We start from the raw sequence: 12,752 nt of genomic DNA, 5'->3' as shown, positions 1-12,752 counted from the left end.
TATAACTTTGACATAACGAAAAAGCAGATTAGCAACGTTTCTTACCGCTACAATTGCTGTAACATTCACTGGTTCCCCTGTTCGTTCAATAACTAGACGTATAACTGTGGTAGATGTTTCATTAACAATAAATTCTGTTTGTCCGGTGAACTTTACTTCTGTTTCTCCAGAGATGAAACTGGTGGAAAGTGCTAAAAGGAATGTAACTAGTGAACAGGCAGAGGGCATCCCTGAAAAGAAAGGACAGAAACACAAATGTGGATATGATAAGTGTTTTCACATCATGCTTCGACAAGGCAAAACTAACGGGCCTACTGAAGTCATATTTGTGCTTCCATTCTGGCCAGTTTCCCCGGACATCTCTGGACTTGACAGCAACTACTGAGATTTCCTGACTAAAACATATCCTGAGGTGTGCTGGACATTCGAGCACTTCTGGTGCAGCTCATTTAAAAACAGCATTACAAAGGAGCTTTGCAAAAGCTTGCAGTTCTGACTGAGAAACTTCAGGGTTCTACCCAACACCAAAAAAGGCAAAAGAAAAGCGAATGTCAATTTATGGGCTTAGTTCCTTGAAAACAGCTTGCCCTCTGTGGGTGTCCACTCACAGCCACAAAGGCTGTTTACACACTCCCATTACTGTGACCTAACTGCTGTTTGGGGAAGCAGTGTATACACAGCAGTTAGCCACAATCCATATCTTTCTTGCTATTTATTATAAAATATTGTTGTTGGACACATTTCCCCTTAAGCCACCCTCAATTTGAACTGAGGAAAAGAACCACCTAGCTGCACTTAAGCTGGTAATGTGTACACAGCCAAAGTCTCTCTGGGATGACAATGAGAAGTCCACACTCTTGACTGCATGTTACACTAGCATACTAGAAATTCTGCAGAGTAAAACGCTACAAATCAACAACAGCAAGGATCTAAACCAATTGTTGCAGTTTTTTTATATACACACAGGTTACAGTTAAGCCACTAACAGCACAGTCCTATGTATATCTACACAAAAAGAAGTCCTACTGAGTGAGCATAGTATGCAGCCTAAACCTGGAATCCAATGCACACATAGCAAGGAGCTAAGGTGTGTCGAAATGCTCCAAATAAGCAAGAAAATAAAATTGATCAGTGGTAGACCTAAGCCCTACTTGGGCACTGTCCTTCAAACAACTGCATGAGGGGGAGAGAAGGGCTGCATCTACTGATCTGATCCCCACAACACACAATCACTTCCCCAACACCCATGCATTTAGAGGGCATATCCATAGCAGAGTCCCTTTTACCTTACCCTGTGTTAGATAAGTAGCCTCCCCCAGTGATGCTCCCAACATGTAAAAGGGACAGTAGGGGATGGGTGGATGGATGTATACAGTGGCGTAGCGTGGGGGGTGCAGGAGGGGCCGGCCACACCGGGTGCAACATCTGGGGGGGCGCAACATCACGGGTTAGGGGGCACAAATTACTTGCCTTGCCCCAGGTGCTGACAACCCACGCTACGCCACTGGATGTATATGCTGCCCACTCAGGGCAACTCCCAGCAAAATATTAAAAACACAATAAAACATCAGCCATTAAAAACGTCCCTGAACAGGACTGCATTCAGATGACTTCTAAAAATCATATAGTTGTTTATCAGTTTGACATGTGATGGGAGGGTGTTCCACAGGGTGGATGCCACTACTGAGAAGGCCCTCTGCCTGGTTCCCTGTAACTTCACTTCTCACAATTGGGGAAATTGCCAGACGGCCCTTGGAGCTGAACCTCAGCATCCGGGCTGAGCAATGTAAAAAATTATATTGGAGAGTGCTTGATGATCGGGGGGGGGGGCTCACAGTGGTGGTGTGGGGAGTAAATAAATATCTGGGAGTATACTTCTAATCTCTATTTGTACAACACTGGGAAGCAACGCAGTCTGAGATGCAATGCTAGACCAACTGGTCACATCAACCTAGTTGTTTCTATGACTCCTCAAGAGGGTATGATGCTTTAGAATCGATGCTCATTAGTACTCAACAATTTTAGAATGCAATATTTTGAGGAGATGAATCAGGACAAGTTAGAAAGCAAATAACACGATTAAAAAGGGGGAGGGGAAATCAAAACAATCCTGATAGTTTTGCTGGAACTGAAATCCTCAGTATATCGTTTTAATGAGTGTTAATAAATGTAGCTTATTTCAAACTTGCCATATTGGTTCTGCCCCCAGAGCACAAATGTTTTACCAAGTGTACAACTTCAACATGAACATCTTTGCGTACTTTTTGTAAACTCTGAACCAACCTCTCGCTTTACAAATACAGGCGTGATCCATTATGAACTAAGGGTGCTGTTGACCTTTTAACTATGGCAGTTACCTTGGTATAGACTAAGCAAGCATCTTCCCACGGTGTGTGCCTCAAGTAAATAATCCCGAAAATATGATCCTTATGGAGCAAGGTAACAGCGTTTAGAGTTACTTGAATTCTATTACCTCTGCTAAGGGGCATTCTGAAACTATAAAGTTACTCCTGTGGAACAAGAGAAGTCTCATAATCATATCATCAATTATTCACCTAGCAAGAATTCTTCCTTATTACATCTATTTGTACAATAAATTGCTTTTACAAAAAAGTATATTAAAACAACCTTTCAAACAATTGCCTCACAAAATCATTTTAGCCAGGGATGTTTTTAAAAATAACATTTGGACAAATAGAAAAATGTCTTGCAAGTGTCACCCAATATCATAAAATAGTTAAGCATATAAATTAATTCATATACACAATTCTGTTCTTTGAAATGAAAATAATAACTATCTCCATTTTTACATGCACTGTTTACCTTCGAATGAACTGAGAACAGATATTAAAATAAAAATTATCTTGCAACAACTTTTCTCATGGAGGATGTAAAACAATGCTTCTAATTTTGTAGCTGAGTCCCTCAGTGGGACTTATTTCAGTCTAAGCATGAAATACATTTCTTAGAATTTTTTATGTCTCCTTTGGCAGAAAACAGGCATAGTGTTTCATTATTACCATCCCCCTGCACCCAGCATGTCACATATTCCAAAGAGAATCTCTCTGATTTATTTTTTTTTTAAAAAAAAGGTTCTGAGAGTAACACTGGTTCATATTAAGCTTTGATTTGGTCATTAATGGCATATTAAATACACAGAACTTCATTCTTATTTTAATAGTAGCTGTCCCCTGGAACAGAATGTTCAATGCTGTCACTGTTATTAACAATTAGGTTGCACTATTCAATCCAAAGAATAGATTTAGTTGATTTCCCAAACAATTCACAATTTGTGTATGTCATTTATGAAAGAGAACGTATCGACTCATTCAGCATTCGCTAAAGGACAAACTACAAAAGCGTTGCTTGAGGAAGAAGAAGGATAGATTCATAAGATTTAGAACTCTCTGTTGCACCCAGTAATATCATGATTAACTCACCCCAGCAGAAAATTACCATGATGAATGATGAAAATTGTTTCTGCAATTATGGACTGGAACTAGTGCAATGCTCTTCAGAAATAATGTACATTGTGCAAGTCCCTTATGTCTATCACTCAACATTCCATCATGCTCTAGAGCAGGACTAGAGAAAGAGCGGCTCTCCAGCTGTTACTGGCCTACAACTCCCAATATCCCAGCTAATTAGCCATGCTAGCAGGGATTGATCAGAATTGGGTCAAACACCATCTGAAGGACTAAAGGCACCCACCTCTGCTCTAAGGTTTGACACTGCCCTGACTCTGACGGCACCTTTTTACTTTTGCTTATATTAGCGAATGGTTATGATGCAAAGTAGGGTCTCGCACAGTGGAAATAAAAACCAACCTATTGCACACAGAGACCCAACAGGGTAGAACTAGTAGTAGTAGTAGTAGTAATAAGGTGATTTATTACCTGTCTTTCATTCCCAAGGCCCAGGGCGGATCATAACAATTTGAAATACAGTACATTAAAACAGTTGTTGTTGTTTTTTAAATACGAGCCCATGAAGTCAAACAGCCTGGCAAAAGAAGAGGGATCTGCAGCCACTGCTGGTCAGAAGTGTATAGGGAAATGCTTCCTTTCCACTATGCAGGGTGAAATCATGGTGATGTCAGGTGATTGACAGGGGGTGTACCACCCACCTGTCAAAGTAGTCCACTGGAGTTGGGAGATATCAGGATCCAGGCCACCAGCCCGATCCAGTCCCCTTCTGTGATTTAAGTAACTGTACTGATCCCCTAGCCACCCTAGGAACCTTTGGGTTGAAGGGCTGAACATATATAACATAAATAAGCAAAATACCCATCCATGTGGCTGACAGGAGCAATTGCAAGACCAGCACAGGCTGCAGACTCTCTCATTCACCCGCAGGATTGTCCATGGAAAACCATGTGTCTTTTTTCTAGACCACCTTCAGCTTTTTCACTTGAACAAAACAAAAATAAACAATACTGAACTAGGTGCAAAGGATGACTCCTTCCATTATAACTGCAAGGGAAATGAAGCAAAAAACAAAATCCAAATGTCCCTCCCAAAATGCAGGTTTCAAATGCTCAGGTCAAAATTACATAAGTTTTATAATTTAACACCTCACTGTATATTATGGACATTATTTTCGTAGGCATTTGTCATAGTCAGCTGACTTGATGAAAGATGACTTCACACATTGCAAACTGCAAACACAGAAGCCTTCATAGTTCCCACTGTTAACCACTACATATGTGGTTATAGGGCATAAGCTTTCTCACCCTCAGTTGAAAACATTATATCAGGAGTCTCAAATAACAGCTGGATGGAGATATATAAAAGCTGATATGAACTGTTTGAAATCATGTACTCTTGTTAACATTAGATAACAACTGACTGTGTCTGTGTTGCAGCTTTTTCATGAAGGTGGAAGTAACTATGTTTTCGAATGAGAAAAATAACACACCATTCACATTAGCCATCCATGACTGTCCAATTAGTAGTTGATAAAATGTGGCTGAAATAAAAACTTGTTTTATGGATTACAGCAGAATTGAAAGTCCAGGAATGGAAACAGTTTTTGATGGCTACTTCTGTTCTGTCACAATTTCAACAGATTTGCTTATAACAGAATACAATAATTCTGCCTCATTCAGAGGCATGTGCTATTCTAGCTTCTACAGTGGTACCTCGGGTTAAGTACTTAATTCGTTCCGGAGGTCCGTTCTTAACCTGAAACTGTTCTTAACCTGAAGCACCACTTTAGCTATTGGGGCCTCCCGCTGCCGCCGCGCTGCCGGAGCACAATTTCTGTTCTCATCCTGAAGCAAAGTTCTTAACCCGAAGCACTATTTCTGGGTTAGCAGAGTCTGTAACCTGAAGCGTATGTAACCTGAAGTGTATGTAACCCAAGGTACCACTGTATAAGGAAAGTTTAACACTAGGCAGCATTGTACTGTAAATGTACTTACTCAGCATATTTATACCCTGCTTTTTAGCCATTCCAGCTCCTCTGAGGCTGTACCTGCAGAGACTGCTGTGGCATCCCTTGTGAGATAAATCAGGCAGATCTCTCTGGCTCTCCTCTGCTGCTAAAATGTGTGGTGGGGATACCCTTGGGATTACTACACTTTCCAGCAGTTGTAAGACTTCACCTTAGGATGGGCAAAAGGAGACTACAGTACCACTCCAAAAAAACAAAAAACCAAACCACTTTGTGCAGTGATCCTGCACAACATAGGAATTTATGCACCAGAAGAACACAGCACAGGATTAACTTTCAAAAGAATTAATATTACTCGGCATGGTGGCTCCTTCCAAAGGAACAAACACATAAAAACCACCCTGTATATTCATGCGCTTACCAAACATCACACTACATTACTCAGCCTAGTCTGGCAGCATACAATTTTATTTTAAATACCATACAATTGTATTTGAGAGTTCTAGGGTTACTCAACATTACAGTAGCATATCCATTTTTATTCATTGTTTCAATCATGCTTTCATTGTACAAAAAATATTCCTTCCCGATTTTCATAGAATGCACTCACAGAAATCTATTCTACGTTTCCATCCTTTTGATGAAAGTAGATATTTGCCTCTTCTCTTATCTCCTGTACAAAGGACATTTCCACATTTGTCCAGTTCTGATTTGAAGTCTCAAGAGCACAGCATCCTGACCAGATACTGACTAAAGGAAATACAGACTTGAAAAAATGTGACTGGAAGACATCCCCATTATTATCTTGCCCTGAGTACTGATTTTTTTAAAAGCTTTATTAAGCCACCATTTAATAACCACTATTTAATCATTGTAATCATTCACTTATTAGTTAAGTATTTTGCTTTCCCAGCCCCATGGCACCCCTAGAGTTCAAGACAAGGAACCCTCTTTGTTGATTAGAGTTATTTCAGACCGGCAACAATAACCATGCTGGAAAGAAAAGTACTTTGAGAGGATTACACAAGGGTTAGTTCTCAACAGCACCAAGCTGAGGAAAGCAAATTACAAACCCCCAAGTACTTCATTGCATGTAACCAAATTGGCTGGTTGAAATGCTAATTGCCTTTCAGGACCGCTAAGGGCAGACAGTGTGGCTCTGGCTTCATGGGAATTACATGCATTTTTCTCCCCCCACTTCTCTGCACCATTGTCTTACTGAGAAGGATTCAAAATCTATTCAGAAAGGTAGTCCCTTCCCTCAACTTTCAAACATGTGAGAAAGCTCTGACCGATACTTCAGATTGCTTTGGTCTGCCAAATCTATAGCAGATGGCTGAATTAGAGCCATGTTAAATCCCCACTAAAGCAGTGCAAGATCAGCCTAGGAGAAGCAACTGGGGGAAAGGAGGCCAGCTTCTTGAAGCCAATGAGCGGCAGGGTCACAAACAGATTTTAATGTAATTGAACGTGATGGAGCATATTTCTCCTCACCCCCCAATATTTAGCATACTTCAGCTCAGGGACGTTTGTTATTCTCTTTGCCATATTCAAAACCTGCAGCAATCAAAGAGGTTGTGTGTATATAGCACATCAACCTATTCTGCATTGTCACAGGAATGCAGCAGCACCATTTACTTTGTAAATAAATTTATTTCACATATGAACTGGCTGATGTACTGAAACCGTCTTTACAAGTTTCAGTGCACTTTGCAAGTGCTTGACCAAATGTGCTATTATTACTCCATTTATGCAGCAGCCATAGGATTTTTAGCACTTTTTAATATAAAATGAGCTCTCAGGCATTCAAGCCTTCTTAAGCTGAATTCCACTTTTCCTGAAGAAGCACAACAAAGATTTCCACACTGCTGAATTTCTCATGCAAGGACATCCAGGAATTGGATTATTTATGTAAGTGTAGCTTTATTTACATAGAGTGTCTTCATTTGGATTATGGTAGCAGAATGATCTCTGCAGTTACCAGATTTGACAGTCCCTCCGCTTTATAGAAGTGGTGTTTAGCTTTAGAATAAAAAGCTGTTTGTCTCTATATCCCTCAAAGTCTACTTTTGACAGAAGAGTTGAAACAAAGAAATAAATTCTTATCTGGTATATAACTTGAATTGGACAGTTAGGGTGTTCAAATGTAAACAAAGGTAATGTTCTCACTGTAACTATTTATGATACACTACATGCCCTATCTTAGCTTGAGCCTTACCTAAAAAATAGAATAAAACTAAATTGGTTCAGAAGTGGTAGGAGTGCTACTGAAATAGGTAAGAAGTGCTCACATATGTAAACCTACACATGTGTCCAGTGATTTTGGACTCTGCACAAATCAGTATTTGGACTCAGAACAGTACAAGGCTTAACAAGTTCATTATTTCTTCTTCTTGAATAATTGTATACCTTGACTCAAACAGGAATCTGAACAGTGGAAGCAACACTAATTATGGAAATTTTTGTAATTATTTCTCAAAATTTTATAACCAGTAATTTAAGAGACGAATAATTCCACAAATCCCATTTGTGTACATCTTGACAAGCCAAGAGACATTTAACTCTACTCACCCAAGTAGCCACTTTCAACTAAGTAATGGGATACAAGTAATGTAACTGAAGTGTATCTGATAAGCTCTCTAAACAATATCACATGTTCACATTTCTTCATAAATTGGTGGGCTTTATGACATTAAATGACATTGGCTCCCAACAACTCCAGTTGAGTAACATTAGCCCTGCAAGACTGAAGGAAATATTTTCTATATACAATTGCTGACCACAATTCAGCCTGCCTTAAAAGCTCTTTGAGTCTCATTTCTTTTACTGATGAAGTTTGAATGTGCTTGCTTTTTTTTGCTTTTAAAAAGAACAGGACAAAAGCACTTATAATCTTGTCCACATCTGTTCCATACCTGAAAGTGCACAAAGATTTAACCAATGCTTACATTTTATTAGGCTCACTCTAACCCATGCACAACTTCATTTGTACTTGCAATTTCTGACCAAAGTTGTAGCACTCAAAACCAGAAATTTTGCTAACACTAATAAAAACCCTTACTCCCTTTTTAAGTCAATGGCAACTTTAACACCATGATTTGTGTCTGTTATCATATCGTTCAAACCTATTATCATATGGAAAGTGAACCATTATGAGCCCAAGTCATTGTGGATAATACATTTATTTCACAACTTAAGGTACAAATTTGTGAAAGAATTACTGACTGAATCATAGACATTTGACAACAACTTTAAACAATATTTCGTTCATAGTACCTGGTGGTCTGGTACACAATGGGACTTCTTAGCAAGTAGGCATAGGATTACAAGACTTCAGTCTCATAGACATTTACTGGAGAGTAAGTCTCACTGACCTAAGTGGAACTTACTTCAGAGTAAAAATACACAGTACTGGACTACATGCTCCATTAATTTCATTCAAGGGGGTTAAGCACATGCTTATTTTCCACTGAAACCAACAGCACAGTCCTGTACATGCTCACTCAGAAGTAAGCCCCAATTAGCGTATTGACTTACTCTCGGGTAAGTGTATATAGGATTGTAACCTTACAGTCATTTAACATCATGTTCTTGATCTCTGTGTAAATGATTTATTTCTCAGCATTTCCAGGTTAATACCTTGTTTCTGAGTTGTTGCATTCTAGATAAGAATGGAAACTGCATGTGAAAAAGAGGAAGAATTTCATCTGTAGATGCTCTTTGTTCTATATTTTATCATTCACCTGCTTGTTGCATATTCCTGCGTTGCTAGATGATCCTCAGGGTCCCTTCCACCTCTCCAACTCTATGATCTCTATGTATAAAGCACATGTCCCCCCACAAATCCTGATCATAGCATGTAGGGGGTGTATTTACATGGCAGGAGGGACCTAAAGCAACAGGAGGGCTGAAGTTCCACATCTGAGTAATGCATAATTCAACATTATGGATTGTAGCCAGAGAAGCCGAACTAACTAAAACGAATGGACTTCAGCTAGCTTTGACTCACCTAAGCCCATTGATTTCAGAGGGTCTACTCTGTGTAGGAATGCGTCGGATGCCACCCACGAAAGAAGCCTGCCCAATCCCCATACATAGCAATTGCACTTTTTAAAGCCGAGCAAACCATTCTTTGAATTGGGGGGGGGTAGTTTCGCATTGACTTTAATTTATTGTTTTACAGCTAGCAATGCAAAGCCATCGCTTCGAATGGTTGTCCCCCCCCCCAAAAAAAAGACTATTTTAGAAGGCAGAGACATGGGAAAGCGTTAAAAGAGAGAGAGAGAGATGAGAATTGAGGGCGGGAGGAGGACAGTGAGGCCAGTGGCGTAGCGTGGGTTGTCAGCACCCGGGGCAAGGCAAGTAATTTGCGCCCCCTAACCCGTGGATTTGCGCCCCCTAACCCTAACCCCCAGATGTTGCGCCCGGTGCGGCCGGCCCCCCCTGCACCCCCCACGCTACGCCACTGAGTGAGGCAGCACCTCTGCTTTGCTCCCAAGGAAAAAGCGCGACCCATTCAAAGCAATGGCGAAAGGGGGACCGGGGCGCTGCGGGTTTCGCGGCGGCGCTCGGCGCCCCGGACCGTCCCCTGCAAACGGAACCCGAGAAAGCCCGCTTACTCCCGAGTAAGAGGCTCCCGGGCGGCGAAGCGAGGCGGGACCCTTTCCCGGGTGCAGCGCGAGGGGAAAGATGAGCGGGAAAACGCTGAGGGAAAACGCTGAGGGGAAGAGCTCGCCGGCAGCAACAGGTGCTGCAAGCGCCGCGAGGGGAGGGCGACTTTCCCACGGCCGGCCGGGAGCCCTGGCGAGGCACCTACCTACCTAGACCCGGGGATGCGGACATGGGCGTCCCGTGGACTCGCTGGCTCGCTCGCTCGCTCGCGCCCTGTCACTCACGCCGGCATGCCGCCGCCGCGTCCCGTCCTGGCCAGCCCTCCGACGGCTCACGGGCGCGTTGCAGCCTGGACCCTCCTCCCCGCCTCCTCCTCCTGATGCTCCTCCACCTCGTCGCCGTCTTCCTCTCAGCTCTCGCGGCGGCTGGGAGGAGACAAGGGGGCCACCCACCCCGCGGCCCCTTCGTGAGGGGACTGGCCGCAGGCGAGGCGGGAAGGAGAGTCGCCCCCCCCCCCTCGCGCCTCCGGCATTCAGGCTTCTTGATTGGGACTGAGCTGAGCCTGGGGCTTTTCAAAGGGATTCAGCAGCAGCCCTGGGAAAGGGAGACATCTAGGAAAGAAGAGGGCGCTTGAGCATGTGCAGAGGGTTCCCTCAGGTCTTGCCAAGTGACAGTATTATTATTATTGCAAAATAAAAGTACCACCAATATAGGAGTCAACTCCTAGAGGAGTACCCCCAATAAAGTCTTTGAGGGGGCCACCCCCCCCAGTTTATGAGCATTGCCATTCAAATGGTGTGCATGCGCTGCGTCATGTGATCAATTATTGGGACCCCCCCCCAATATTTTATTCAAGTTGGCATCCCTGACCACCAGTATTAATGTGTGTGTTGTGTTGCAGAGACTCTAGATACAGTGTTACCTTGGTTCTCAAACTTAATCTGTTCCATAAGTTTGTTCCAAAACCAAAGCATTCCAAAACCAAGGCACACTTTCCCATAGAAAGTAGTGCAAAATGGATTAATCCGTTCCAGACTTTTAAAAACAACCCTTAAAACAGCAATTTAACATGCATTGTACTATCTAACGAGACCATTGATCCATAAAATGAAAGCAATAAACCATGCCCTGCAGGCACACAATCAATCAATCAGTAGCTGAACTGGGTTCCACACAGTCGCGAAAACAAAGCAAAAGAGCCACAAAAACAAAAACTCAAAATAAATAGCAGAAACAGACAGACTTCAGCATAACACTCAAATCGGAAGCGTAACACTCTTATGGAGCACGTTCAGCTTCCAAAAACAGTTTGCAAAGGAACACTTACTTCCAGGTTTGCAGAGTTTGGATTCTAAGTTGTTTGAGTACCAAGGCGTTTGAGAAACACAGTACCACTGTACTGTATATTCTTTCAGGAGTTGACTTTAGTTCCAGGAACCTCTCTCTCTCTCTCTCTCTCTCTCTTTCTTTCTTTCTTTCTTTCTAGTGTTACCGGTACTTTCCACCTAAGGAAAATGTGATTCTCCAGCAAGGTAGTTCAGTCAGTGTCATAGGAGCCAAGAGGCCAAGGTTCCTTCGGCTCCCCAAAGTTGAGGGGCATTGCCATTCAAATGGTGTGTATGTGTCCTGTCTTGTGATCGATTATGCAGGGCGGGGTTTACCTGGAAAGCCCCCACCCCCAATATTTTATTCAAGTTGGCACCCCGGCCAATGGACTTATTTCATTCGTCATATGGGATGCAGTTGTGAGACAGGTATGGGCCCTGCTGGATGGCGCCACTCTCTGACAGAAAAAAACTGAATCGCTTCTGGCATGAGGGGAGTTGTTTGTTTTTGTACTTCTTGTTTTATTAAATTTCTCTTTTGTGACCTTATGCAAAAGGTGTATCGTTGAAAAACCAATTAAGAACCCTGACAAAAAGAAATAGTGGATGTTAGATTGCAAAGTCTGCAATTTAATTTTTGTTTTGATGACTGCGTGTAAAACTCTGGCAACCACCTCTGCTTGCATATTGTGTAATCCCTCCCCTAGAAAGCAAAACAAAATTTAAAAGTTTATGCCATTAAAAAACGTGTTAGGACTTTTTAACAGAGACTGGGAACATACATTCTCCACTTAAAAACAATGTGATGATACAAAGTATCTGAGGCTTCTCCAGTTGTTGTCTTGAAAGTATCAGGCTGATCTTAATGTTTATTGAGACATACACTACATTTTTATCAATAGGATGCTAAATGTTGGCTTTCTGCCAAGTTCCTCAAATTCAGTGAGTTTTATTATTCTTGGTGATAATAGAAGCAATACTACATGCAGCCTCACGACGACAATTTTATTTTTCTCTTTGCTTATTGAGGAACAGTGCCCGTGTTTACAGTGATTTTTCTACTACATTGCTGCTTTTCTGAGATGGACAACTGCTTTATGTCAGACAAGGCCTGGTCAGTGTCAACAGGAGCCTGTCATTATCATCCCCCAACCTCTTCTTCCTGCCTTTCTGTCTGAAAGGTTATTGCTGCCTGACACAAGGCACTCCAAAGCCATTCCTGAAGACTCCACATGCTGCCTGCATAGCGGTTTAAACCTCTACAGATCTTAAGGGTGAAAATTAGATGGTCACATCTTGCTTTAAAATATGTCCTCTCCAGCTCAGCTTTGATTTCGCCTTTAAAAGAAATTTGTTGTTAATATGGAAGATATAGCAAGAATAGGTCCTAATTGTGTGGTTAGACATTCCCTTTCCTTCTTT

General features: G+C 42.0%; 1 protein-coding gene across 3 annotated transcripts in view; it reads right to left on the bottom strand.

The window, feature by feature from the left end:
- Positions 1-10,265, bottom strand: part of ADGRV1 (adhesion G protein-coupled receptor V1) — a 247,800-nt gene extending 237,535 nt beyond the window's left edge. For all 3 annotated transcript variants that reach the window (XM_082191331.1, XM_082191333.1, XM_082191334.1), the window contains exons 1-2: positions 10,215-10,265; positions 46-230 (exon numbers count right to left, since the gene is read on the bottom strand). In XM_082191331.1, the coding sequence (XP_082047457.1) occupies positions 46-230; positions 10,215-10,236 (207 nt within the window). In that variant the 5' untranslated portion in view covers positions 10,237-10,265. The remainder of the gene's footprint in view (positions 1-45; positions 231-10,214) is intronic.
- Positions 10,266-12,752: the final 2,487 nt, after the last annotated feature.

Source organism: Podarcis vaucheri, assembly GCF_965113315.1.
Source record: "Podarcis vaucheri genome assembly, chromosome: 11".
Classification (NCBI taxonomy): Eukaryota; Metazoa; Chordata; class Lepidosauria; order Squamata; family Lacertidae; genus Podarcis; species Podarcis vaucheri.
The sequence above is the reverse complement of the archived record's forward strand: the minus strand, read 5'-3'. Positions and strand labels throughout refer to the sequence as shown.